The sequence below is a fragment of the Epithele typhae genome (assembly GCF_022376455.1).
Source record: "Epithele typhae strain CBS 203.58 chromosome Unknown BXZ73scaffold_4, whole genome shotgun sequence".
Taxonomy (NCBI): domain Eukaryota; kingdom Fungi; phylum Basidiomycota; class Agaricomycetes; order Polyporales; family Epitheliaceae; genus Epithele; species Epithele typhae.
In genome coordinates, this window is record NW_025954195.1 from 1148990 (window position 1) to 1174003 (window position 25014).

General features: G+C 61.6%; 11 protein-coding genes across 11 annotated transcripts; 5 read left to right on the forward strand and 6 right to left on the reverse strand.

Annotated features, from left to right (window-relative positions):
* Positions 1–651: 651 nt before the first annotated feature.
* BXZ73DRAFT_97431 (uncharacterized protein) lies at positions 652–1489 on the forward strand (the record flags this gene model as incomplete). Its single annotated transcript, XM_048027364.1, has 3 exons — positions 652–1046; positions 1106–1259; positions 1325–1489. 3 exons carry the CDS (start codon positions 652–654, stop codon positions 1487–1489), a joined length of 714 nt encoding a protein of 237 aa, XP_047882214.1.
* Positions 1490–3624: 2135 nt separating this feature from the next.
* BXZ73DRAFT_74355 (uncharacterized protein) lies at positions 3625–4693 on the reverse strand (the record flags this gene model as incomplete). Its single annotated transcript, XM_048022012.1, has 4 exons — positions 3625–3662; positions 3724–3842; positions 3963–4186; positions 4373–4693. 4 exons carry the CDS (start codon positions 4691–4693, stop codon positions 3625–3627), a joined length of 702 nt encoding a protein of 233 aa, XP_047882215.1.
* Positions 4694–5257: 564 nt separating this feature from the next.
* On the forward strand, positions 5258–5815 carry BXZ73DRAFT_40121 (uncharacterized protein; the record flags this gene model as incomplete). The annotated part of the gene is made up of 1 exon (XM_048018507.1): positions 5258–5815. The coding sequence occupies one exon, from the start codon at positions 5258–5260 to the stop codon at positions 5813–5815; it is 558 nt and encodes a 185-aa protein (XP_047882216.1).
* Positions 5816–6483: 668 nt separating this feature from the next.
* BXZ73DRAFT_40312 (uncharacterized protein) lies at positions 6484–8085 on the forward strand (the record flags this gene model as incomplete). Its single annotated transcript, XM_048018547.1, has 3 exons — positions 6484–7012; positions 7096–7623; positions 7694–8085. 3 exons carry the CDS (start codon positions 6484–6486, stop codon positions 8083–8085), a joined length of 1449 nt encoding a protein of 482 aa, XP_047882217.1.
* A 453-nt stretch (positions 8086–8538) lies between these two features.
* On the reverse strand, positions 8539–10927 carry BXZ73DRAFT_40779 (phenylalanyl-tRNA synthetase; the record flags this gene model as incomplete). The annotated part of the gene is made up of 10 exons (XM_048018643.1): positions 8539–8783; positions 8843–9224; positions 9289–9694; positions 9743–9984; positions 10035–10301; positions 10363–10498; positions 10550–10578; positions 10654–10707; positions 10762–10817; positions 10870–10927. 10 exons carry the CDS (start codon positions 10925–10927, stop codon positions 8539–8541), a joined length of 1875 nt encoding a protein of 624 aa, XP_047882218.1.
* A 364-nt stretch (positions 10928–11291) lies between these two features.
* On the reverse strand, positions 11292–13708 carry BXZ73DRAFT_97436 (mid region of cactin-domain-containing protein; the record flags this gene model as incomplete). Its single annotated transcript, XM_048027365.1, has 9 exons — positions 11292–11306; positions 11356–11416; positions 11477–11686; positions 11739–12031; positions 12084–12377; positions 12429–12662; positions 12714–12806; positions 12856–13414; positions 13464–13708. 9 exons carry the CDS (start codon positions 13706–13708, stop codon positions 11292–11294), a joined length of 2004 nt encoding a protein of 667 aa, XP_047882219.1.
* A 347-nt stretch (positions 13709–14055) lies between these two features.
* BXZ73DRAFT_40357 (ClpX ATPase regulatory subunit) lies at positions 14056–16298 on the forward strand (the record flags this gene model as incomplete). The annotated part of the gene is made up of 16 exons (XM_048018561.1): positions 14056–14088; positions 14139–14203; positions 14265–14359; positions 14418–14514; positions 14568–14584; positions 14634–14717; positions 14823–14860; positions 14912–14946; positions 15003–15214; positions 15282–15385; positions 15440–15578; positions 15633–15648; positions 15713–15944; positions 16005–16039; positions 16096–16102; positions 16155–16298. The coding sequence occupies 16 exons, from the start codon at positions 14056–14058 to the stop codon at positions 16296–16298; spliced, it is 1353 nt and encodes a 450-aa protein (XP_047882220.1).
* A 282-nt stretch (positions 16299–16580) lies between these two features.
* On the reverse strand, positions 16581–17542 carry BXZ73DRAFT_87731 (ran/spi1 binding protein; the record flags this gene model as incomplete). Its single annotated transcript, XM_048024697.1, has 5 exons — positions 16581–16783; positions 16836–16964; positions 17036–17187; positions 17271–17368; positions 17510–17542. 5 exons carry the CDS (start codon positions 17540–17542, stop codon positions 16581–16583), a joined length of 615 nt encoding a protein of 204 aa, XP_047882221.1.
* A 290-nt stretch (positions 17543–17832) lies between these two features.
* Positions 17833–18684, forward strand: BXZ73DRAFT_40268 (supernatant protein factor C-terminal domain-containing protein; the record flags this gene model as incomplete). Its single annotated transcript, XM_048018539.1, has 6 exons — positions 17833–17943; positions 17994–18047; positions 18104–18243; positions 18308–18345; positions 18399–18601; positions 18655–18684. 6 exons carry the CDS (start codon positions 17833–17835, stop codon positions 18682–18684), a joined length of 576 nt encoding a protein of 191 aa, XP_047882222.1.
* Positions 18685–19740: 1056 nt separating this feature from the next.
* BXZ73DRAFT_97440 (PUA-like domain-containing protein) lies at positions 19741–22441 on the reverse strand (the record flags this gene model as incomplete). Its single annotated transcript, XM_048027366.1, has 8 exons — positions 19741–19851; positions 19909–20114; positions 20182–20368; positions 20430–20724; positions 20784–20928; positions 20984–21044; positions 21691–22208; positions 22264–22441. 8 exons carry the CDS (start codon positions 22439–22441, stop codon positions 19741–19743), a joined length of 1701 nt encoding a protein of 566 aa, XP_047882223.1.
* Positions 22442–23471: 1030 nt separating this feature from the next.
* Positions 23472–24769, reverse strand: BXZ73DRAFT_97441 (dihydroorotase; the record flags this gene model as incomplete). Its single annotated transcript, XM_048027367.1, has 4 exons — positions 23472–23821; positions 23897–24316; positions 24411–24512; positions 24580–24769. 4 exons carry the CDS (start codon positions 24767–24769, stop codon positions 23472–23474), a joined length of 1062 nt encoding a protein of 353 aa, XP_047882224.1.
* Between the last annotated feature and the right edge of the window lie 245 nt (positions 24770–25014).

The window sequence follows — 25014 nt, forward strand, 5'->3', positions numbered from 1 at the left end:
GGTGCTAGGGTTGGTGCTGAAGGGAGGGGGGATATCGTCGTAGTAGTAGACCGAGACTGGGGCGGGGCGACGAGCGGTGTCTGTGTTGGTGTCATGGCCGTCGTCGAAGTGGACATGGCTGCTGTGCTCGTCGCCGAGCGAGGAACCACGGGGGTTCGGGGGATCTGAAGGGGACATGGTGAGATGACAAGGGACGAAAGAGGGTAAAAAGAAGGGTTGAGCGTCGCGCTCAGATATATAGCTGAGCTGTCCAGTGCCAGGTGAAGAGAGCCTTTGCTGTTCGGGTTACCGGAGCTGGTTCCACGGCGGGCTGGGAAGACATCTTTATCGTCCTAAAAGCAGACACAGGTGCTGGCCAGTTCTCCTGTGAATGAGGTGTTCCGCACCAACAAAGCCGGCCTCTGCGGCCGACCGACCGGATGCCAGCGCTGCGCCTGGGCGTGGGACGACCCTTGGAGGAGAATAGCTGCACTCACCGATGGTGTGCCGTCCGGATTGGAACTCTATCGTTCCGATGTTGTGACGTCATCCGTCCAGTGGGACTGCGCTTGCCACTCGCCCGTTGCACTTGCCTGTTGTCCCGCGATTCGAGCATGGCAGGCAGTGTTTGGCCATAGGTCTCGTGCCAGGCCAGCGGATGAGTTTGGGATGATGGCCGGAAAGTCGATTTTCCTGCGACGGCTCATCGATAAGGATTCTCGTTCGCTGTCCCGCCGCCCCGAGCCCTTGCTTCTTCCTCGAGTACGTCCCATCGCACGCACGCAGACGATCCCGCTCACCTTCCCAGCCAGCCACCCGCACCCGAATGTCCGCCCCCGAGCTCTTCGTCCGCCCCGCAGGCCCCGCGGACCAGCCGGCGTGAACCGGATCTGCCTCCTCACCGGGGACGCCGGCCAGTCCGCCGAGGGCCTGCACACCTTCGGGGAGCTCATCGGCCTCGTCTACGCCGACCCCTACCTCCACGACCTCCCCGGCTGCTTCGCCTTCGTCCTCGTCGACCCTGCCGCGACGCCCGATCCTTCCCTCCCCCCCTCCCCCTCCTCCCCGTCCGAAGGCGCCGTCGTCGGCTACATCGTCGGCACCGCCGACACCCGCGCCTACGAAGCCGCCGCGCGCGCGACCTGGTTCCCGCCCCTCCTCGAGCGCTATCCCCCGCGGGCCCCACCGCGCTCCCCGCCGACGCGCGCTACATCGCCCAGCTCGCCGACCTGCCCGCCGCGGACCCCGCCGCGGTCGCGTTCTCGCCCGCGCACATGCACGTCAACCTCCTCCCCGCGTACCACGCCGCGGGTGGGGCCGCCGCCTCATCGCGCACGCCGTCGAGCACCTCCGCGCGCGGCACGGGCTCGAGCGCCTCTGGCTCGGCTACGACGCCCGGAACGACGGCGCCGCGCGGTTCTACGCCCGCCTCGGGTACAAGCACATCCCCGACGCGCCGGAGTGGGTCGTCGGGCTCGAGTTCGCGGACCTGTCGAAGGGCGCGGCGTAGGGCGTGCTTACGTAATGCGATCTGGCAGGCGTTGAGTCGAGGGGAGGGCTGTGATAGGCTGGAGGCTGTCTGTGGGTTTGGGGGCGTGAATGCGATACCAAATTGATATCCTCCGAGATGGTAGTCAGGGAGGAGGAGGAGGACTGGATGCGTCCCGCTTCACGTGTCGCGCCATCCGAGAGGGCTGCGAACATTTCGATGGAGCTCGAGCGGTCTAGAGCTGCTGTAGGCCGGGCGGGAATCCGTTCCACGTCCCCGACCAATCGTGAGCCGGATCGCATCGCAGCCATCGCGTCGGCGGGAGTCGATTAGCGCGCCGCACGGCCAGCCTGATCACGCGACGGCGGGGGCGAGTTGGGGCGAGTCTGGACGCGGAACCCGGACGTTTCGACTCTCCTGTCCCGAGCACGGAACATGCCCAACGAGCACCCGTGGACCGAGTCCCAGTCTCCGACCGGTGGACGCGTCCCTCGTCCCAAAGCGGCACTCGCCGTCTCACCGCGGCGAGAACAGGGCACGATCCTGGAACGGGACAGAACGCGAACGTAGAACCCGACGAGACGAGTCCCGCCGCCGTCCAACCGCGGACTCCCATCCGCCATCTGCCCGATGCCGAGCCCATCTCCAAACGCCATTCGAAGTCTCGAGCCATCTCTCATGCCACGACAATTGGATGCTCGATCGCGTTCCTGGCCGCACTATCACCCGCCTCCTCCTCCTCCCTCCCGGCCTCCGCGAGAAGCCGCGAGAGGACTCGAGCCAATGGGAACGCAGCAGCCGACGGGCGCCTGTGGACGATCTTCCGCGGCCACCCGCCGGGAATTCCAGTCTGGGCACCGCAACCATCACATGCATCACAGTCTCGAGCAGCCTCCACCCCGCGTCGGCCTTCATCGACCCCGGCCCGCCCGAGCGCTCCTCGCCCGCGAGCGAATGGGAGGCCAAGGGGGTATTCGTAAATTGAGGCCTGTGTATCCAGCTCGCCCGAGGCACCCTCGCACGCGCTGCGTGCGTCATCACTTGGACAGGGTTTGTGCAGGGTTGCGGCGGCAGATCTGCGTATCTCGATATACGTGCGGCTGAGGTTGCTGCGGTGCTGTGTTGCGAAGAGTCAGCGCACGACCCAGCCGCGGACTCGACTGCGACCTCGCCCGCAGTGAAACCTCTGCTGAGTGCTCCCCGCCCCCGGTGAAACCTTTGGCTCGGACTCGGGAGCTTCAGAGAAGAAGAAACCACAACGATCGCAAATTGTCGGGGAACGCGGACGGAATCCGGTCCAACCCGGTGGGCGCGGATTGGCTGAGAAAGCCTTCCATGAGGATCACGTGGCGGCCACACCGTCGCCGGGCTCCGCCGTTCGCCGGGCTTCCGGCGGCCGCACAGACGCGTCACGCGTGACGGCGCATGTTTGGGTGGTTCCACCCGTGCACGCGCCGCTGTGTCCCAAGCCACGAACTGGCGTTCGCGAAGGTGGCCTCCCCGAGGCTTCGGGATATCTGGATGGGCAGATGCGAGGCCCAGAACCCACACGCGCACGGCACCAACAGAGCGTGCAGGGGCGCGGCGCCCCGAGCAGCCTCGCATGCAAGCCAGGCCTTCGCGGGATCGCTCCAGGCGCGACCTGACCCTCGTACTCGCCTCCCCGGCAGCACACTTACGAGAGAGGCAGACCCTGCGCGCCGGCGGGAGGGACTACCGAACGCATGGACGGATGGCCCCCGGCGGATCTCTCACGCGCACGAGTGCACGTATGGTAACGGCTGCAGATCGACTCGCCCCCCTCGGCCGGTCTAGCAGCAGCCAGCCCCGACGAGACCCGCCGTCAACGTGGATTCCCCGCCCGCCCGGCGTGCCCCATTTGCCCACCCGCACGCTGACCGCGCCGGCAGTGGCGGAAGGCCAATATTGCGAGACGGAGGCGTCGGCATCGATGGCAGCACAAGGGAAGGCGAAGAAACCCGAAGCACGCGGGCGATCGAGAGAGCGACCTGGAGCGACCTGGACGTCGGCGGTTGTGTGCGTCTACGGCGGAACGGCGGTCTGTTCTCCGGGCGGACGATGTGCACGGCGGCACAGCCGGTGCGCAGGTGGCAGAACAACAGCCCGGTGTATTGGCAGGGATGGCAGGGATACGACTACTTTCCGCCTTCTTCGGCAGGCGCAGGCGCGAACACTGTCCAAGGAGCAGTCAATCACCCGTACTGCAACGGAGGAGCAGAGCGGAAAACACGTACTCATCGCGAGCAGAGCAATGACGACGTACATCCAGTACTTTTCGAGGAACGACTTCTCCTTGGCCGCCTCCACCGGCTTGCCCTCTGACGTCACCGGCGGCGGTACGCGGAGCACCGGCCTGGAAGCACCTCCCGATTGCGGTACAAGCAAGGAGAGCACCACGTGCAGCACACGATTCAGATTGACAATTCAGATTCAGCGACCGTGAACGACGGACGAGGCATAAGAATGGACGCACAGCGGTGGGAAGGACGGCGCGCGGAGGGCGACGGTGACGTTGGCAGCAACCAGCCGAACCTCGACGGGGCCGGGCTCCCCGCTGGCGCTGGCCTTTCGGCGCCGCGGCTTCGGGCACGCGCCGTCGTGCGGCACGGGCCCCACGAAGTAGTCGAGACCGAACGGGGCGCCGGCCTGGTCGAGGTGGACCGTGAAGGCCTCGGACGTGCCGGCGGCCAGATGACACTGTGGCAGGGTGGCCGGGGCGCGCGGGTGACGCGGCGACGTCGGTCAGACAGTGGTCACGACGAACTGCGGGCAGAGGAGGGAAGAGGGGCGGCAGGGCCGAGTGCGCACTGGGCGCGCGGAGGCGCCCTGCACGGACGCGTCGAGGCGTGGTTGCGGGGCGGGGGCAGCGTGCGGGACACTTACGGCGAGGACGGACGAGGTCGCCCAGCGCGACGGGTCTCTATCATCCGGGTGCTCTAGCGCGACCTGGTAGAGTGCGCCGGGGAGGCCCTCGGCCTCGGCGGCGAACTGGAGGAGGTCATGGGAGAAGGCCTCGGAGGGGACGAGGCTTGCAGCGGCGGTGAGCCCAGAGCCAGAGATGGAAAGCGCAGCCCGTTCGGAGAAGGGCGCGGCCTGGAGGGACGGGTGGAAGAGGCGATGGTGGATGCGGAGGTCGGCGCCCGCTGCGGCGACGAAGACGGGGCGGGCGGCGAGGAGGAGGAGGGGAGCGAGTCGGGCGAACATGACGGAGACGGCAGGAGCGAATCAGCGCGGGCGACGGGCTGGCGGGCGGAGAAAGGCGCCTGGATGTGGCCGGGCGGGCGCCGGGAGAGGCGATTGGCCCGCGGCTTGCCGGGCCTGGCAGCTGACCAACGCTGCGTTTGTTTCATGGCGTCATCCGGAATTGCAAGTCGCGGGCGTGCGTCGCGTGTGCTGCCCACACCGCTCGAGCAAAGGCCTTACTCGTCGTACACTCCTTCCTCCTCCTCCATCGAGCCCTCGGCCTGCGCGGTGGTCGACTCTGCTTGACTCACGCCCACCCATGGCGGGCGGAGCGGCGGAGCCAATCAGGATGGGTATCGGGCGGTGATTGGCCAGTGGGATCGCTGGCTCCTATTGGCGGACTGGCCCTGGTCCAGAACGCCTTTGGTCTGGACATCCACCCAAGCTCCCTTGCGGTCGGTTCTCGAGACAGTCGAGACTCGTCCATCGCTCATATAATGCCCGACGGCCAGCCCGCGGCAGCTGTTCCACCCCCCGTATCATTTCCCCCGCTCTCACTCGCCCATCCCGTCCTCTCCATTCAACATGAAGTACCGCTCCCCCTCCCCCGACAACGCCCTCCCCACTCCCCCTCAGTCGCCCACCGCCGACGTATCCCACTCGGCCATCACCCTCCTCGACTCCCTCCAGGGCTTCTATCAGCAGGAGCGCTACTGGGTCCACCATACCCGCGCAGCCCTCGAGCTCGCCATCACCAAGGGCATCGACGCTCCTCCCCACTCTCCCGTCGCCGCGCCCACCACCACCGCATCCTCGTTGGAGGGCGCGCTCTCCCCCGCATCATCCACCGCCTCGGACGCGACCGCCGTCGACGTCCCCATGGTCAAGCTCGAGTCCGAGTCGGCCGCCGCACCCCTCTCGCCCCACTCGCCGTGGCTGCGGCGGAAGAATATCATGCGCCTCAAAATCGACGGCATCTCCATCCACCAGCGCAAGCGGCGACCGCACCGCGCACCGCCAACGGAGCCCAGCACGCGCATCCTCGAGATGTTCTCGGAGCTCATGGACGCGCGCATGGAGAGCTGCCGGCGGGTGCAGCGGCTCGTCCGCAATGCGAACCGCGCCGACCTGTTCATGCGTTAGTTGCCGTCGAGTGGTACGCACCTCCTTCCTCCGCCCGACGGGCGGCGTGCGGGCATCGTCTGACCTCGATGCGCCAGACCCACCGCATCTATCCTGTCGGACTGGGCATGATGATCGCGGCCGCGGCTCGAGCCTGCTCGCCGCGCGCTGGGACGCCTGCCCGCCCGCCCCATTGCAAGACGCCTTCCGGGCCAACCGCACCCCCGCGAGACGGAGCGGCGATGTTGTTGAGTTATGGTCGTCCAAGTAGAGCGTCGCGTCCACACACTGTATGATCGTAGTCACCGACATGGAGGGACGAAGGATTGGCAGTGGTATATGTACTTTGAGCAATGCTATCAGGATGACCTTGTGCGAGAATAACAGCGTGCGACGAGAGGTGGCCATGTCCAGGGGTTCGTGGAAGGGAGAGGGGCGTAGATGCCTGATCGGGAACGGTCTGTGGCAGTCCAGACCGCCTGGCCAATGGCGAGGCCATCTCGGCGGGCAAATGAGCAATGTGCGCTAAATGACATGCCGAACAATGCCGAACCACGCGCGCCCCTCTCCGCGGGCGCCTGTGGAGTACTCAGCTCTCACCGCATCTGCCACCTGGGCGTCTAGACATCTGGACTGCTCGTGGACGACGACCGCGCCCACTGCGCCCGCCTCCTTTCCCCGTTCCTCCCATGTCTGCTCGTTATGCCCCCCTCCCGAATCCCCACACCGACCCGGACGCCATAGACGAGATGGAGGCCGCATTTGATGACTCAGACGACGACGACGATCGCTCCCACTCCGGCCAGATAGCGACCGCTCGCAACGGATACCACTCCCTCCTCAACGCTGAGCCCGTCCCAGCACACGATGCTGACGATCGTACGGCCCCGTCCGCGTACGACTTCGAGAACTCGGACTACGACTACACCCTCCCGCCGCCCGGTTCTCCGCCTGGTCCCTCCTCCCGGGCGCTCCCAAACGAGTTCGGGAACTCAAATGGGCTCGTGCCGTCCTTCACTGCGATCCCTACCGATGCTACCCCCAGGAGCGGCTGGTTCAGACGCACGGCAGCGTCGGTGTTTCCCACCCACTACGCCGAGAGACTCGGTTTGGGCAGCTCAAGCAGGCCGCACGGACCTGTTGGTGGCGGAACGGGCAACGATGGGGTGTTTGCGAACGTGACGGCAAAGCCCGCTCGCCAGGTGCGCATACAAGACGGTGCGTCTCTCCCCTCTTGTCTGGCGGGCTGCCGCCCCTTGCATTCGTTGTACGCATGGCTCATTGACGACCACTTCACCCAGGCGACGAGGTCTTCATGGTCCCCGAGGAGGTGCAGAAGGAGGTGCCCCCGACGTACGCCCAGGCGCAGGCCGACGCCGTCCCACCCTACTGGGAGACCACGATTCACGCACCCTCCCACACTAACGTACCCGGAGATGTGATCATCGACTCGCTTCCTACCGGCTCCGTCTTCTCCTTCCTCTGGAACATGCTCGTCTCGATCTCATTCCAGTTCGTCGGCTTCCTCCTCACCTACCTCCTCCACACCACCCACGCCGCCAAGCTCGGTTCGCGCGCGGGGCTCGGCATCACCCTCATCCAGTACGGCTTCGCCATGCGAGGCCGTGAGGACCTCTCCGGCGCTGAGGCCGACGTATGGGCGTGGAAGCCCGAACAGCCCCGCCCGACGTTCGCTACCGCGGCGGAGGCCGAGGCGTACTACAACAACCCGAACAACACGATGCCCACCGCGACCGTGCCCATGGACGGCGGATACCTTGCAAGCGAGGCGACGTCCGAGTGGCTCTCGTTCCTGCTCATGACCGTCGGTGCGTTTCCTTGTTCCCGTCCGTCACTCCTTGTTTCGTTTTTCTCACGCCCCTTGTCCCTGCTCTGCAGGATGGTTCATCCTCCTCACCTCCCTGCTTGGTTTCTGGCGCGTCAAACGCTGGGAGCGCGGCATCCTCGCCTCTCAGGACGACAGCACGCCCGCACCCTCGACGTCCGCTCGGTCCGCCGCCCTTGTGCACTCAATCGAGCGCGCGTTTGGCCTTCAGGGCCTCCACGACGGCTCCCTCCTTCGTCAGGGCCTTGGCTTCCCCGGTGCGGCCCATCGCGAACTCCACGGCGAAGACGACCACGAATACGACGAGCCCGACGAGCGCCAACGGCGGAACGCGTACGTCCTCCCGCTCGACCCGGAGAATCCGGACCAGAACGAGCGGATCGCCCGCGCGTACGCAGACGAGGCGCGCCTGCACTCGGATCTTCGCAATGCGGGCCTGCTCTGATGAGCCTCGGGCCCTTGCCGGTGATGCCTTGTCTTGGTCAAGCTGTAGATGTGTGAAGGGGGGCGGCGCTTTGTGTAGGCTCTCGGATGTGTTGTCTCCGTACGTTTCCCATCTAATTCTCCCTGGACTCCCACCACACACGCACCTTGCCGTCGCGTCTCGGGCTCGCTCGTCAGATAGCTCCGTCGTCCCGTGCTGCATCTTTGGTTGAGCTGGCGGCGTGCTCGGATATCTTTTCTGTAATATATCGTCTGTGTACTAGCTTGAAATGTACACACCACACCAGCGGGAGCTCCTGCGTCTCCCACCGTATATCCCCCACGCGAGCGAACGAACGGACGATCTGTGCACAGGTAAGGCTACAACAGCTGCGTTCGTCGAGGTACATATCGCGGCTACTTATACTTCTAATCAGTTTCGTTCCCCTCCGGTCCGTCGGCGACCACAGCCCTCCTACGTCCACACGGTCTGGAGCTCCTTCTTGAACGGCTCGAGCGTGAACTCGAGCGCGGAGCACGGGTACGAGATCTCGAACTTCTCGAGCACGGTCGGGTGCAGAATCCCGAGTACGCCGATCTCGAGGTCGTCTGGGTGGTGGAGCGCAGCCTTGAGCGTGCGCTTGAGCACGGTCAGGCCCGTCGTCTCCTTCGGCGCACGGTAGTAGATCGTCGCTGCACGCCCCGGGAAGAAAGTCGGGTCTGCAGCGGAAGTCAGCGTGACGAACGAGCCTGGGGCACAAAGAGAGAGAGATACCCACCCTCACGCTCCTTGATGTAGTACCCGCTCTCGGCCTTGGGGTCCGCGGCGGCGATGCGCGGGACCTCGAGCATGGCCATGATGCGGTCGAGCAGGCCGTGCACGACCTCGAACCCGGCCGTCTTGTTGCACCAGACCGCGGCGGCGTGGCGGACGTTGCGCGCCTGGCGCTCGAGCGCGGGGTCCTTGAAGACGACGTCGGACGCCTCGAAGACGCGGACGGGGAGCGGGTGCGAGCGGTTCTCGCGGATCGTCTTGAGCAGGCCCTGGAGGAGGGAGGTGCGCACGACCTGGAACTCGAGCGTCTTCGGGTTCGCGATGCGCACCGCCGTCGTCCCGTCGTCCTTGCGGTTCATCCAATCGAAGTTCTCCTCGTGCGAGCACTGCGGGCGGAGGGGGAGCGGTCAGGCGCGGGCGCTCGAAAGGCGGGGGGAAAGGTAAACGCACGAGGATGAGGGGCAGCGCCTCAACCCAGCCGTCCATCGCCCACTCGGTGCGCACGATGTCGGTCAGCCTGCTGATCGCGAGCGGCTGCGCCACGGTGCTCGTGGACGGGAAGGCGTCCGGGAGCTTGTTGAAGCCGTACGCAATAGCGGCGTCCTCCATCAGGTCACACTCGTGGAGGATGTCGGGACGCGTGGGTGGGATCTGCACCACAATCTCGTCGGTGTCGTTTGGAGACACGGACGCGGTGAGGGTCATGCGCTCAAGCAGGCGAGCGACTTCTTCTGCATTGAGTGCGAGCCCTGTACATGAGTTGACGTAGGACGCATGCGCCGTGGTCGGTCGGTACGTGAGGTCGGGCGTAATGCGAGTGCTGCCATCCGGATAAACAATCTTGACAGGCTCGATGCTAGGGATTGCTAAGTGAATAATCGCCACGAGAATACATCATACTTACGAGAAGGGTTCCGCACAGTACTCAGAGAACATCGTCGAGATGATGTTAGCCACGATGCCGAGTTTAGTCTCGTCCGTAGCGGTGATGTCAATGAATATGTTCTTGGTGTTAAGCGTGATTTTGCTGCGTTCGGAGTTGATGATAGGCGGCATTGACGCTACTCTATCCTGATTGTCGTAGATGATAGGGTATACGGGCGAGTCTCGGATGATGTGGAGGTATCGCGACAAGTGCTTCTCTGACTGGTGGCCAGTGAGGGATGCACATACTCCGATCCGACAAACAAACGTACCTCATAGATCGTCATTAGCTCCTCAGCATTGTAATCCTTATCTTTCGATAGCGGTACGAACTTGATGTCCTTGGGTGGACGCGCCTCGTAACGCAAGGGAGCTTCGATGGTATCCAGGTCGTGCGTACCAATGGCCACAAACTGTCGCCGACGGCAGAGATTTTGGTGCAGCTTGTCTTGCAGATCGATGAAGGACTCATACGAGCGCTCTGTGAACTTGACGTTGCGCAAAACGGCGCTCGCAAAGTATGGACGGATTTGCTGGGTCTGCGAGAATGAAGAACATAGGTTCTGCATCTTGTTTTACGCTCGAACGCGAGGTACACACCTCTTTGCCGACGGTCACAGTGATAAGATCCGCTTCTCCTCCAGCAGGATAGACGAGCTGGTAATGGGGAGTCTTGTCCAAACCGAGGAAAACACGAAGGGCGCGAGCGATACCCTCGATGCAAAGCAAGTCATATCTGTGCTCGGACAGTGAGTAGTGTGCGGACGACCATTTCCTTCCTTCTCACCGGTTGGCAGGAATCTCAATCTTCAGTTGCTGTATATTCGACCGAGCACGTCAAGGACCGAGCACGTCAAGGCCCAGGATTGTAGAAGGCGTGAAGGGACACACCGGACGCTCGGTCGGGAGTCCTTTGGCCTTTAGCGCCTCCACCTCTTCCGTAGTCTGGGATAAAGGGTGTGTTGGAAACGGCGTTTAGCAGGAACAATACTGACATACATCTTCATCAAGCTCGAGGCCGAATTCGAAAAGCAGGTGGTCGAACTCTTCCGCGGCTTGAGTTCTTCGAAATCAGCAAGCTGGAGCGCGCCGCGCGAGCAAACTCACAGTAAGTGCGGCCTAGCCTGTTGAACAGCTCCTCCTTGTCGCACGATACCGTCGGCATGATGAAGGGAGCAGAGAGACAGCGAGAGCGGGAGGCGGGAGGCGAAGGTAAGTACAGTACAGAGCGCTAACGGAATCGAAGAGATTATCTCGTGCGAGGTCGATCGAGTCAAGTGATCCGGCGGCTTTTTGGTAGAGCGCATGTGTCGTAGCCATCCATTGTGCTGCTTCTCCCGTAATCCTGTCGCGCTTTCCAGATCGTCGCCTCGGACAGTCCCCTCCGGCGGCTATTATCCAGGACTGACAAACGGTTGCGGATCTTCTTGGACCCGTTGGTAGATTGGTATAACGATACAGGAAGACAGGACAAGATAGCATAACATCCATCCTACAATACAGCACACAACAATGGTCCGCCGAAGTCTTCACTTGCGGTAGAACTACGCACGAGGTGAGTACACGCCAAATCGACCTTATAAGACCACTCACGTTGCGTCGGAAGTTGAACCACAGGGAAAGACATCCCCGATCGAAACTACTTCGGAAGCCACTACGCGCAGTAACAGTATCACTAACAGGACATTGTAAGGATATTTACGACGCCACGCACCGTTTATGAGAGAACTCCCATTCACGATTAACGATGCGGAAGGCGATGTCTTCATAAGGAGGTCCAGCACTGAAGTGCAGCAGCACCGTTTCATCGTTGCCTGGCTCCTTGATGATCTTATAAGTCGGAGCCTTGGACTTGTCGATGAGATCCGGGTAGAAGATATTGAACTTGTATCCCTGCACGACCTTGGGAGGAGGGTTGTCGGTGCTAGGAAGGCTATCAGTCTCTATTGCGTGACGAGGGGCTTTGGTACACTTACTCGTAGTGCGTTTGGTTGTACTTGTTCCACTCGTACCCTGTATGCACCCGGTTGAAGTACTTGGGCTTCCTCGGCCGATACTTATCCTCCCAGTTGTACGACGTCGGGCGAGCGATACTCTCCTCGACGTTGAACAGCTCTTCTTCCTCGTCGAGATCGCGCTCTGCTTCGGCCCGATACATTGCCTCTGCCAAGTCTGCATTGCTGGGTGCCTCAACTTTCTGCTCCTCAGCTGCAACCTCGACCGTCTTCGGAATGAATCGTGTGCCTGAGACAGTGTGCCGCTGTTGCATCTAAACCCAAATATCAGCGCAAGCAGAGCATACATGCGTCCAGATCACATACCAACATGCGGAGGTCTTCTATAGCAGTCAAAATGTCGATTTGACGCTCCTCGTGATGCAGCTTCCGAATGTCGATGAGTGGTGGACTCATCGAGCGGTCATATGGCTCAGTCTCTTCGACCGCATCATTTTCTGTCTGCGCCGGGACCATGTTGCGTGCCTCGCCACGTTGTGCTGACTTCGCCACACCAGCAAGGAGTTCTTCCTGAGCCTTCAGTGCTTCATCGCGCTGCCGCTTCCGGAGTTGCTCCAGCCGGTTGCGAACCACGACCTCATGCAGCGTCCTGAGTTTCGCCTGCAAAGTGCCATTAGCTACATGGAAAACTACTGCCTCTGAGTGTCATACCTTAGCTTTCCACACCAGCAGCTTCTTGAGTAAGCTTTCCCAGTATTCCACGTCGATGGGTTCTCCGCTGCCAAGCTTGGCCTGTATTTGTTTTTGAAGCTGGACAAGATGGTCATAGGACTTGCCGCGCAGGAGCGCGGTGATATCTGCCTCTACCGCCGCGGCAGCCTCTGCTCCGAGTCGCTGAGAGGCCTTGATGCGCTCCAGTGCGTCTTTGGTGATTACCATCATGTTCTGGAAGACGCTCAGCGACCGACAAACAGCACGCTTCACCGAAATGCTTACCGTCCAGAATTCAATGTTCGTTTCTGACTGCTCCAGTTGCAAGTACCGCTCTATGCCGTCGTGCAATTCCTCCACTTGCTCAGCCGTCAAGCTCTGAAGGACAGTAAGTCAAGCAGTTTACACGTAGGGGATGTGTACGTACGTCAACAATGTTATAAGGCTCGTCTAGATCAATCTCCAAGCCTTCTTGTGTAAGCTCGTCGCCCTCTTCTTCGTCAATGGGGTTCACGTAGCGCAGATTGAGTGCCAGGAAGTCGATTGCCTTCGCCCGTTTCTCCTTGATACGGATGATGGCTCGACTGCGTTCTTGTTCGAGTTGGAAGTCCTCCTCTTTCGATAACCAGTCCGCCATTTGGGCAGACTCGGCAAATCGATGCATGCGCACCTCCTCCTCCTCCCTAAGCTGCTGTTCTGCCTCTCGCTCTGCCCTCCTCTTGTTGAGACGTTCAAGCTCCTCTTTGGCCTCTTGTCTCCTCAGAGCATCGCGCCGCTGCGACTCAGCGATGGAGAGGCCTTCCTTGCGCTCCTTCTCGTTCTTTTTGTGCCAACGGAACTGCTGGTCGAGGTTGACGTCGTGGAACGGGTTGTCTGTCGCGCTGTACACACTGAGCTCAGCGACACGGCGGGCCTCCTCCTCCTCCCGAGCGCGCTTCTTCTCCGCCTTGCGAGCCTTCCGTTCCTCCGACTTGTCGCGCTTGCGCCTATGGGGAGTCAACTCACGAACCACCCATAGAGAAGAGAACGGCGCACTTCTTCTTGTCACGCTCAGCGCTCTCGCTGCGGTCGCGTCTGCGCCTGCTCTTGTTGTCGTGGTCGCGATCTCGGCTGCTGCTCCTCTTGTGGTCGCGGTGACGCCGGTCGCCGTCGTCGTCGTTGTGCTTGCGGGGGTCCTTGCGTCGGTCCCGGTCGCGGGAGCGGTCACGAGGAGACCTGGACCTGTCGCGTCCTCGTTCTCTATCTCTGCGATCCGGACTTGCAGGACGATCCCTTCCCATGGTTTATGCAGCTAGTTGGGATCAAGCAGAGAGGGACGAAGGAAGTGTGTCGAGGTGTCCGCGCTAGGCAACAGCAAGGATTCCGACTCGAGTGGCGCCCACTGACGTGACCTCACTAAGCGCCGACGGACATGGTCCCGGGCCGAAATTGCCGGTGGCGGACGGTCTCGGATGAGCTCGTCGGTAAGCGAAGACATGCGGCTTGTCTCTGTACCATGCTCTCTGGCTGTTCAAACTCTCTGCGTGGCTCCAGCAGTGTCTACAAGTGTTGCCGGATCTCATCAGCTCAAAATATTGCCCGTGGAGCACGCACGCAGGTTCGATATGCGCCTCAAGAAGACGACAGGATGAGGCCATCTGGGCTCGCGACGCCTCGAGAGGTGCCTTTTAGTTTGTCGGCATGGGGGAGCCAAACTTATGAGAGGGAAAGCTGGTGAATTTTTTGGACCAGTACGTTGTCGGACAAGAGACTGCGAAGAAGGTTCTCTCCGTGGCGTACGTCAATCCAACATTCCCTCTTGCCTCGCTGGATGGGCTGACGGATTACGCATGGCAGTGTGTTCAATCACTACAACCGCGTACATGCAAACATGAGGGCAATGTACTACGATGAACCGCCTCATCTCTCTGGAGGGAACTTGAGCAACAACTGTACGCTCTTTTCCGCATCCATTCTGTTTTGCGAATAAGCCTGAATCGAAGAATGCAGCAAAGTCTGGGTCAGGGTCCAACTCTCCATCTCCAGAGCCATCACATAGAATGACCAATACGATACCCATGTTCGAGAAGAGCAATGTTCTGGTGATGTGGGTCCCGCTATGCCGTCAATAAACCCGATACTCGACTTACGCTTTTACAGAGGGCCAACGGGATCTGGTATACCACTTCCTCCTATGTGAGAAACCTATATCCTCAAATTGTGTAGGAAAGACACTACTAGCGAAGACCCTCGCAAATGTCCTGGATGTCCCGTTCTCCGTCAGCGATGCCACATCCTTCACACAAGTATGTGTCTTCTTGCATGGCATATATACACTAGACTGATGTAACCAGGCGGGATGTAGGTAGCTCTTTTGAAGTTCATGACGTTTCTGATCAGAAACGCGCCGTGTAGACGTAGGAGACGACGTCGACACATGTGTTCAGCGTCTGGTGAAGCCCTCCATTCTATACTCACCTGCAAATCATTGATTGGGCCTACAGTTGCAAGCGGCGAATTGGGATCCATACAAAGCAAAGTATGGAGTCACAGCTCTACGTGGTGCTTCGTGTCTCTGATTTTCAACTTAACAAGCATGGGCATCATCTACATCGACGAGGTCGACAAAATCGCACGGAAGTCTTCTGGTCCCGAGTCAAGTCGAGATGTTGGCGGCGAAGGCGTTCAACAAGCCCTGTTGCGCATGATGGAAGGTTCCATCGTCAACATACCCGCCAAAGGGCCCTCGATGCCTGCGCCAACAGGCGCACGGGCAAGTAGAGGACAGGCGATGCCTGCCCCGGTTCGTAAGTCACTGAAGCACTTTATTCATTATCCATCTTTTATGCCAGCCGACTCACGTTTTCTCGACAGAATGGCCTGATGCGTATTCCGTGGACACGTCGAATGTTCTTTTCATCCTAAGTGGTGCTTTCGTTGGTCTGGAGAATATCATACGCCAGCGAACATCGAAGGGTGTAAGGTGCTCTCCCTTCGGAACAGCCGAATTGAAACTGATTTGACGATCCCAGTCCATAGGTTTTACAGCTAATTTATCGAATTCTGAAAGGCGACCACCTTCTACTAGCATGCCGTTCTTCACTCCAAACAGCGGCTCAAGTGACAATGCCCAGGCCACGCGGGATCTTCTCAACGACGTGGAGCCAGCAGGTACGCATTGCGAATCCCACAAGATGGGAAGGACTAACCACATTGTGCACACAGATTTGGTCAAATTTGGGTAGGGGCCATCAAATGCCGTTTTCTCTCTCGCTGACACCGGTGTGGCACCCGCGTTTTTTCAGCTTCATCCCCGAGTTCATCTCCCGCATGCCCTCAATCACGACACTCTCACCGCTTTCACCCATGGATCTCCGCCGAGTGTTGACTGAGGTCAAAGGGTCGCTGGTCGCGCAGTATACCGCTCTGTTCGGCTACTCGGGGATTGAGATACGGTTTACGTCTCCTGCGCTCGACCAGATTTGCAAGAGGGCAGCCGCTCGCGGGGGAGGTGCGAGAGGTTTGAGGGGAATCATGGTATGCACCGCTTCAAATTTCCTTTTGGACAGAGTAGCTCATTACGCGTCTTAACCACAGGAGACCATCCTATTGGAGCCGATGTATGAAGCTCCGTGAGTATCGCTGTCTTTGACCATCGTAAATGGAGAGCTAATGCTTTAGATCCTAGGGGCTCGGTACGGTTCCATTCCACTTGATTACCAGTGACTCGAACTGAGTCAACTTTAGTGGATAAAGTATGTCCTCATCGACGAAGCTGCCGTTTCTGCCCAGGGCATCCCGCGTTATTGGGGTTCAGGGAAAACCGAGGCGGCCAAATTCTGGAGCGCGTGGGCCGAGGAGGAAGAAGACTACGTCTCCACTCTTTCTTGACGGCGGCCGTTCGGTGGCACGTCTCCTAACAAGTACTCATAAACCATGTTGTATTGTAGAGGGTGGGAGATGGATGATGGATGAATGTAGAAGCACATTACACATTTAGACTCGTTATGCGGAGTGGGACAGATGAAGAGATACACCCTACTGGATACAAGCCCCAGCGCCGCCTCTACCAAAGTTACACACGCAATGACTTCTCGTGGAATACGGGAGTGTGCGCCACGGACGGGGACCGTCTAGGAGCAGAAGAGTACGAGGTGCAACGAAGGACACCTTTTACTCCTCCTTCTTCTCTTCCTCCTTCTTCTCCTCTTCGACGGCAGCTGCAGGCTCCTCTTCCTTCTTCTCCTCCTCGGCGGGGGCGGGGGCTTCGAGAGTCTCCTCGGTAGCCGGCGCTTCTGGCGCGGGGGCACCGGCAGCGGCCAGGTCTACGTTGCTCTGTTGCGCTTTCTCGAACTCCTCCTTAAACTGACCCGCGTCTGTGCAATCGTCAATGCCAGCGTAATGCACAACCACGACGTGAAAACTCACTCTCGGCATTCGCAAAACGGATGGCAAGGGTCTCGGCAGTAGGCGGCTGCTCGGCGTAGTCGGCGGCGACCTTGTACACCCACGAGCGGTCCGAGCCGATGTTGGGCTGCAGACGCATGTCCGAAGTGACTGCGAACGACGACGCGTGCTGAGCACCCAAAAGCCACACCCTGCCCGAACACAGCGCGCCCGCTACTCACTGGCGTGGTTCGCGCAGACCTTCAGCGTCTTATCGCGCCTCATCACGAGACGGATCTTCTTCGTCTCCTTGTGCTGCAGCAGGCGGACGTCGCCCGTGCCTCTTTCCTTCCACTCCGAGGACTCGGTCGCGAACCGGAAGAGCTTCGCACGCCTGGTTCAAGAGTCGAGAGGGAAGCGGGACGGCACCTGCGGTCAGGGATCAGCGCGCAAGGGGCTCGGGGGAGCGGGACGCACATCTTGAAGAGCGGCACCTCGTCCTCCTCGAAGGTCTTCGTCTCGACCTGCTCCGTGAGCTTGATTACGGGCTCGAACTGGGGGTCGTGCTCGTCGTCCTGCTACGAACCGCGGCCGCCGTCAGCGTGGGCCGTCACCGGCGGGAGGGCGAGTGGCGCGATCTGGCTCTCTCGCACCGCAATCGATGCAAGTACGGAGAGGGAGGTCGTCCGACCGGCCACTGAGAAAGGACCACTCACGCGGGGCGCAAGGGCGTCGGATGGGTCGGCCATGGTATCGTGGATGGCGTGCGTGCAAAAGAGAGGGAGAAAGGAGAGGCGGCGGAGATGGGAAGACGGATCTGAAAAAGAGATGCAGAGAGAAAGAGCTCGACCATCCCCATCCCCCGCCGCTAGATCTGCACGCGGACCCCGAGATGGCAATCAGCGGTGCTCTGGGTCCTGCCCGAGTGTGATTGCAGGCACGTGACTGCTTGCGCTGGACAACTCGCCACGGCAGGTAGCGCACGGAACCTTTCCTCATTACGACCATGCCACGACCACCTATGCTTGTGCTCTCCGCGATGTGGCTCGCCGTTCTCCTAGTTTTCCCTCTCCTGGTCTCAGGGCACATGATCGAGGTGTCTGCCGGCAAGAAGGAGTGTTTCTTCGAGGACCTCCATGTCAACGACAAAGTACGACCTCGCCTCACTCTCGCCAGGACCACGTCCTCACAGGCCCACAGATGACAGTGACCTACCAAGTGGGCGGTGGAGGGCACTTGGACATCGACTTCTGGGTGCGTGTCTCCCTCGCATCCGCCTCGTTCGCACCCGACCCGTCCCCCGCACGCAGCTCGCGGACCCGGGCAACACCGCGCTCGCAAAGCACATCAAGCAGTCCCAAGGCACCGCCGCGATCACCGCCAAAAAGGACGGCCGCTACGAGTACTGCTTCTCGAACCACATGTCGACGGTCATCGACAAGATGGTCAGGTGCGTTGCATTGCGAACGCGTTCAGTGTGGGCCTCTTGAGACCTCTTGGGGTGTCTTGCGCAGCTTCAACGTGCACGGAGTCATCTATGTCGACGACGAAGGTGGCGCCCGTTCGCTCGTCCGCCCCGCGCCCCGCTCACGCGCCCTTTCGCAGACATCGTCTCGCCCATCGAACGCGAGATCCGCACGCTCTCTCACGGCCTGGCGTCCGTCAAGGACGAGCAGGAGTACATCGTGGTCCGCGAACGGACGCACCGCAACACCGCCGAGTCCTCGAACGACCGCGTGAAGTGGTGGTCCATTCTGCAGGTGCTGGTGCTGTTCGCCGTGGTGGCCTGGCAGGTGTACTATCTCAAGGTGAGCGCGCATGTTAATGTTGAGGTGTCGCGTGGCTAACGCCTGCGACGCAGTCCTTCTTCGAGGTCAAACGGGCGTTCTAGAGTTGGGACGTTTGACATCTTGCATAATTTATCATATTGTTCTTTCCTCTGCATCAGTGCCATCCGCCTGTGGCCGCGACCTGCCAGATTCTCAGCCCAATGGCGATAGAAGTTCAGCAGCCGCTGCAGTGCCATACACGTTAGGGCCGTGTGCCCTGTGAGCCTGGCTTAACTCCCTTTTCTGTCGGAAAAGGGCCTCCTCTAGCATGCTGCCTCTTTCAGACCCAACGTCGTGAGTTGAGCTTGGGGCGCACAGCGACGCAGTTGGTTCGAGTGCGCGCGGACATGATCGCCTCAGTTCACTCATCGAAGATTTGGCCCACGATGCCACGACACATACCGTGGAAGCCGGTGCGTCAGGCGACGGGCATGGTACGCGCAGTTTCAATCGCTGCATGAAGAGTCTCAGCGCGTCGGGCGTTGTGCGAAAGGAACTGAAATGGAGGGGCAGAATGTTCCGCACGTAAAAGATGCAGGAGATGGTGCACAGTCCGGAGAGCCATGTACACGTATGTATGTCGGATTAGATATCGTCAGGTTGGAACGAGTCAGAGAGCACGGTAGAGAAGGCTACAGAGCGCTGGTCCGGAGCGAAGCGAGGGGACCGCGGGCTACAGATGAGTAAGGGAGGGGACCTGGGCGACAACAGTGAGGACAGATGCGGGTGCGGAAGGATGTAGGTATGGAGAGGCGTGGATGGAAGCGGTGCGCCGCGGGACGATCGCTGCACATGCCAATGCTCAAGGTCTCCGCCGCGAGCCCCTTCGCTCTGGCCGCCGACGCGGTGATGCGAGATGTGCTGGCCGAATAGATGGCGGCGAGGAGTGCCGAGTAGGCGAAGAGCATCACCCAGGCGCGGACGGCGCGAGGGAGCATCATGAGATAACGCACCCGCCAGAGAACCACCTGGAAAGCGGACGCAGAGGCGTAAGCATCGGCCCTTGGTCGGAGAGGGGCAAATAGTCTTCCATCAGACCTGGATTCGCCACGCGTGAATAGAAAGGGAAACGGGGCGACGGGGGCGGGTGGAGCGGGAATGTTGGGTGGAAGAGATCCTCACCATTGGCTGTTGAGCTGCTCGATCCAGTGGACGACGAGCCGCAGGCGCAGGCGAGGGGAGCGAATCGGGAGGAGCTTCGCCTTCTCGTGGTCATCGATCGGCAGGAGCTGCACACGATGCAGACGGTCAGCACGAGGCGAAGAGAGACATCAGAGACTACGTACGAGTGCCATCCAGAAGCTGAAGCTGGCAGGGTCGGTGGGCATGGGCATGTAATTCAGGTTATTGAGATGCTGGACAACCCATGGGGTGCCCTGACGGGTCTGCTCGATGAAGGTGTGGCATGTCGCCATCAGCTCTGCGTTCGTGGGCGCGCGGCGCGAGCTGGGAGCATCCGCGTCCTGCAGCCCGCCGCTTCCACTCCCGCACGCTGTGGCGGCCGACGGAGACGAGGTCGCATGCGAACGATCCTCGGCGCACTCGGCCCGGACGCCAACCCTGGCACTGGCACTGGATGATCACTGGTGGGGGCAGAGGGCAGTAGTCGCGAGGAAGAGGCGACGGGGGCGGAGGAAGAGAGCCAAGGAGGATCACCCGCGGGTGTGCTGGCGCCAGCGTGGAGGTCCCCCAGCTCGGCACGTACCGTAGCTTCGACAGGGTCTTCATGAGCTCTCGCCGATCGGGCTTGCGAACCGTCACCGTCCGTGGTTGCGGGCGTAGCACTTGGACCTGCGTCGCCAGTTACCGGTGTGTTGCCGCCAGGGTCCAGGTCCTCGTAGTCCTCGATGCGTTCCACCCGGGCAACCGTGTACCCATCACGCATGCCACGGTCCATAATCCGGAAGCGCCATGTGCCCCAGGTCTCGACAATGCTGCGCCCGTCGGGGAACATCTGTACCTGGCGGATCGCCAGCATCGTGCCGTAGTCGTTGCCCGTACTAGAGCCGTTCGCCGTCGCCGTCGGTGCCGCACGTGGAGGAGGAATCATGCCGAAGCACGGATTCTCTGATTCCAGGCACCTTCGAAGCATTAGCCGATACCTGGATTCAAGTGACGTTAATTCAACTTGGGTCACCCGCAGAATGACCGCAGAACATACCGCGGTTCAAAAAAGTGTAGGATGGTCGGCATGCCCGGAAAGCTCAACTGGCAGATGAAGATGGGGGTATCTAAACGTGAGTCACGCTCCTCGGCCTCCACCATTGCGCCTCGTTCAGTGTACGCATCTGGAAAGGCTTTCAACACTGCGCGATGGCTCGTGAGTGATGGTTCAAGTTGTAATACTATGACCCGACGCACGGATGGACAGGATGGTCTTGTTGTAAGGGTGTTGCTGGAAGTAGACGTATCCGGGGAGCGTCTGTCTACAAAGGGGGCAGTTCTGGCTGTGGTCGAGGGAGCGAAACAGACAACGAGTGCAAAATGTCTGCGAAAGGGATTTTGTGTCAGTACCGCTGAGTACCAAGTGTCACATGTAACCCTCAACATCTATTCACTGAGACAAGAAGTAGCAGGTGAATTTATTTCCGAGCATATCGTACCCTAGGCGGAACCAGACGTGGAGGCGGTGCTCGCAGATAAAGCGCGACGAGGGGCTGAGGGGCGATCAATGAGCCAGGCCCTGTCGAACGCTCCGAGTTCTGGACTCGGGGCCTCTCCAGCATGAGCGCACTCGGTGGCGAGGGTGACCTGTCCGCGACTTAGGGTGTGCGTGCGATCATCTTACCGACCGACCGACCGACCGCCGATTCACCGAGTGTGACGTCGGCTGGCCATAGATCGCGAGCGCTCTCACCCCGTCCACGACTGCTACCTGACGTGTATCAGGAACTGCACTACGTCCGACACAAGGCTGGGCGTGATGCAACTCCTGTGAATACAAGCGACAATGTTGCCGACGGGGAGCACGTCGCTTGAGGGACTAACGCGACGGCAGCGACTATGACGTCTTCTCTGATCTCCGACATTCCCCATGCTCGAGCGAGAACAAGTAAGGCAGGACTCACGTGTTGACATGGTGTGGTGAGCGGCTGCCAGAACAACCCGAAGCAGATCTCGCAAGTGAGCTCCAAGAGCAGCTGCTTTTCCAGGCCAGGACGTCGGTCGTGGTCGTTGGGATGATGCTCGGAACGCGAGGGGGTGGGAGATGCACGGCTGTGTATGCGCCGACGGCGCTTTCGCGGGTGGTGCCTCGGATCGGACTGCGAGGTGCGTGCCCTGCGCCGCGGTGGAGGTGGGCCGTCGGCCGGCGGAGGATGCGGGCGGTGGTGCTCGTCGTCCAACGGTTCCGACGGCGCGGCAGGAGGGGCGACCGCGCCGACGCCCGGGCTCGGCGGCGCGGGGGACAAGGGGAGGTACTCGAGCTCTGGATCCGAGTCGACGTCGCGTTCTGAGGCTGTATCTTCGTCGGTGTCTCGGTGGAGGGGGGGTGTGCTCTCGCGTTCAGCGGCAGCCGCAAGGAGTAGATCAAGGAGTTTATTCGCTGTGACGTCAACGGGTGGGGGGCGGGAGAACGCGGTGGGGGCTGCGTGGAGAGAGAGGGGGAGCAATTGGGGAGAGGACAAGCAGGGAGGGCGGACGGAGGGTCTGCAGAGGTCGAGGGGGTGAGGGAATGTCCGGAGTATAGAGGTGGGAGGAGCAGAGCGAGTGACCGCAGCGGAGAGTGACGGGGGCGCGGAGGAGGGCGGAGGGGGCAGAGGGGACAGTGGAGGAGGGGGAGCAGAGCATGGGGGTCAAGGGGGGCGGGGAGTCGTCCATGGCGGGGAGTCGGGGGAGGAGAGGCTGGCCGGGGTGGGGGGTAGATGTAGCGGGGGGGAATCGGTGATGGGTGCGGGATCGTGGACGGGCGGGGGAGGACGGGCGATCCGGAGAGCTGGGTGTGGGAGACGGTCGGCGGAATGGGCGATGGGTTGCCTGCTCGTCCGCAGGCGGAGGCGCCGCGTCGTCGTCCTGAGCGCGATGGACGGCCGACGGGCCCGCTGGATGGCGCACCCCCGCTCGATCCTCTGCCCTGTCGCGTCCGGAGTCAGGGGGGACGGTGCCGGCAGGGGCCGGAGGGGACAGAGGGCGGGCATAGTGCTCGTCGGTCATGGGCGGGCGGCGAGAGGCATCGATGTCTGGCGGAGAGCTGGGAGGCCAGCTTGAGCTTGGACGACCAAGCCGTGTCCGTCGGGTCAGCGGCCAGCGGGCGGAGGACTCCCCGGGCGTCTGTTGCAAGAGACGCCCGTCAATCGTCGTGCCTCAATCGGCGCTGGCCACGTGCCACGCACACGATCTCCCCGATTCCGCGAGATCGCCCACTCAATCTCGCCGGTGCGTGTGCTCGATCCGCTCTCTCCTTCCGCCCTCACCCTCGCTGGCAACTGCGGCCCGTATGGCGGACGGGGCGCGCCCGGGGTCGTCTGTGCGGCCCAGCTGACTCCCGCAAAGCTCCCGCAATACCTGCTGCGGTGACGGCCTCAGGCTCGCATCGGAAACGTGGCCTTCTGTCCCGGCCTCGTTGCTGCTACTCGTACCCACTCCTGCCTGCCCCATGTCCTGAGCCCGCAGCGTGAGAGAAGCTCGATGGCGTGCGGCCCGCCAGCAACGGAACGCGCCTCGAGCCACGATCTCGTGTCAGATCCTGCCCCCCTCCAAGCAAGGCATTCGCGCCGGGGACGAGCAAGGTTAATGCATGCTCGGCTATGTGGGGTTCCTGCCGAACAGATGGACCGTTGGTTAAGTTTGTGCGTCTATCTAGCCGTCGACAACGAGCGAAATCCCCTCGTCAGCGAAAGGAGCCGGTCCCCTACTCCCGCACAATCTCCCAGTTCAGTTCCTTTCCTGCCCAGAACGGAACCACATGCGTCGCACCCGACCCGTACCCCTCGATCCCTACCGGTTTGCTCACCCCACGTCGAAGGACGACCGCGCTGTCGCCCTGCGTCACGGGCCGTTTGTAAAACGCCCTGCCGTGTGTGCTCACGAAGCCCTCGAGCCTGTCCAGCGCGCCGAACGAGTCGAGCATCTGCGCCACAAGGGGCAGGAGGATGGGCGAGGTGTACACCCCGGCCGCACACGACTGCGTGGGGAAGGCGACCGCCTTGCTCTCGTACGGGTGGGGCGCCGAGTCGGAGCCGAGGAAGAAGCGAGGGTGGCCTGGAGGGGGAAGAGAGCCGGCACGCCGTGTCAGTTGCCGCCTCCGTCTGGGGGAGATCGAGAGCGCGGACGGACCTTCGCTGACGACCTCCCGCAGCGCCGCGCGGTCGTCCGGGTACTTTGCGACCGGCTTGCAAAAGTGCCAGGCCTGCCCCGCCCAGTCGTCCACCGTCAGCGCGAGGTGGTGCGCGGTGATCGTGCACCCGACCGTCTCCCCGAGGCTCTTCACGCACTCGACCGCCGCCCGCGTTGTCGCGTGCTCGAGCACGATCCGCAGCCGCGGGAATCGCCCGTGCAGCGCGCGCAGGTGCGGGAGGAACGCCGGCTCTGCGTTCAGCACGCACGTGTTCGTCCCCGCCGCCGACGGCACCTCCCCATGCAGGTTGAGCACCATCCCGACCTCCTCCATCGCCTCGAAGATGCCGTAGTACGCTTCATACGACTCGATCCCGCCCTCCGAGTTCGTCGTCACCCCGCGCGGGTACGACTTCACGCCTGTCGCAACGCCCGTCCGCGCCGGCCACCATCAGCATCGCGCCCGCCTGCCCCGCGCGGCGTCAGGGTGGGAGAGACAGCGACGGAGACGCACCGGCTATGCCTGCCCCCGCCGCCTTCCGGATCTCGTCCGGAGTGAGCTCAGGGCAGAGGTAGAGCGTCATCAGGTACTCGACTCCCGGATCGATCGCTGCAGCTGCGCGCGGTACAGCAGCGCCTGCTCCGTCGTCGTAATCGGCGGCTTCAGGTTGGGCTGCAATGACCGTCGGCGGCGATGAGCCATCCCAGCGGCGGGAGCAAGAGTGCCGGAAGAGGACATGCCATAACATAGGCCAGAGAGAACCCGCCGTGGCGGACGTGCTTGGTCACCACCTCTGCCATCTCGCCCTGTCGTAGATGGACGTGGAAGTCGGCGGGGGACGCGACGGTGACAGTCTCCGCTGGTGCAGACATGGTGGATGTTGTCAAGTCTTGGTTCGCGCTTGTGGCTGGATAATCCAGCAGGCGCCCATTTGCGCAATGCAATCTATTATCTAGGCGCTCATATCGCAGCTACGGTCACGTGCCACGACGCGTGCACCATGTTCAGTTGTGTCGCGAGGCTGCAAGTTGAACTACCCTTTCTCCAGCCACCTCCATCCCTGCCCGCCCGCTCCCCCAGCAAGGGCTTCCACCCTAACCTCCTCACGCGCTCCCCA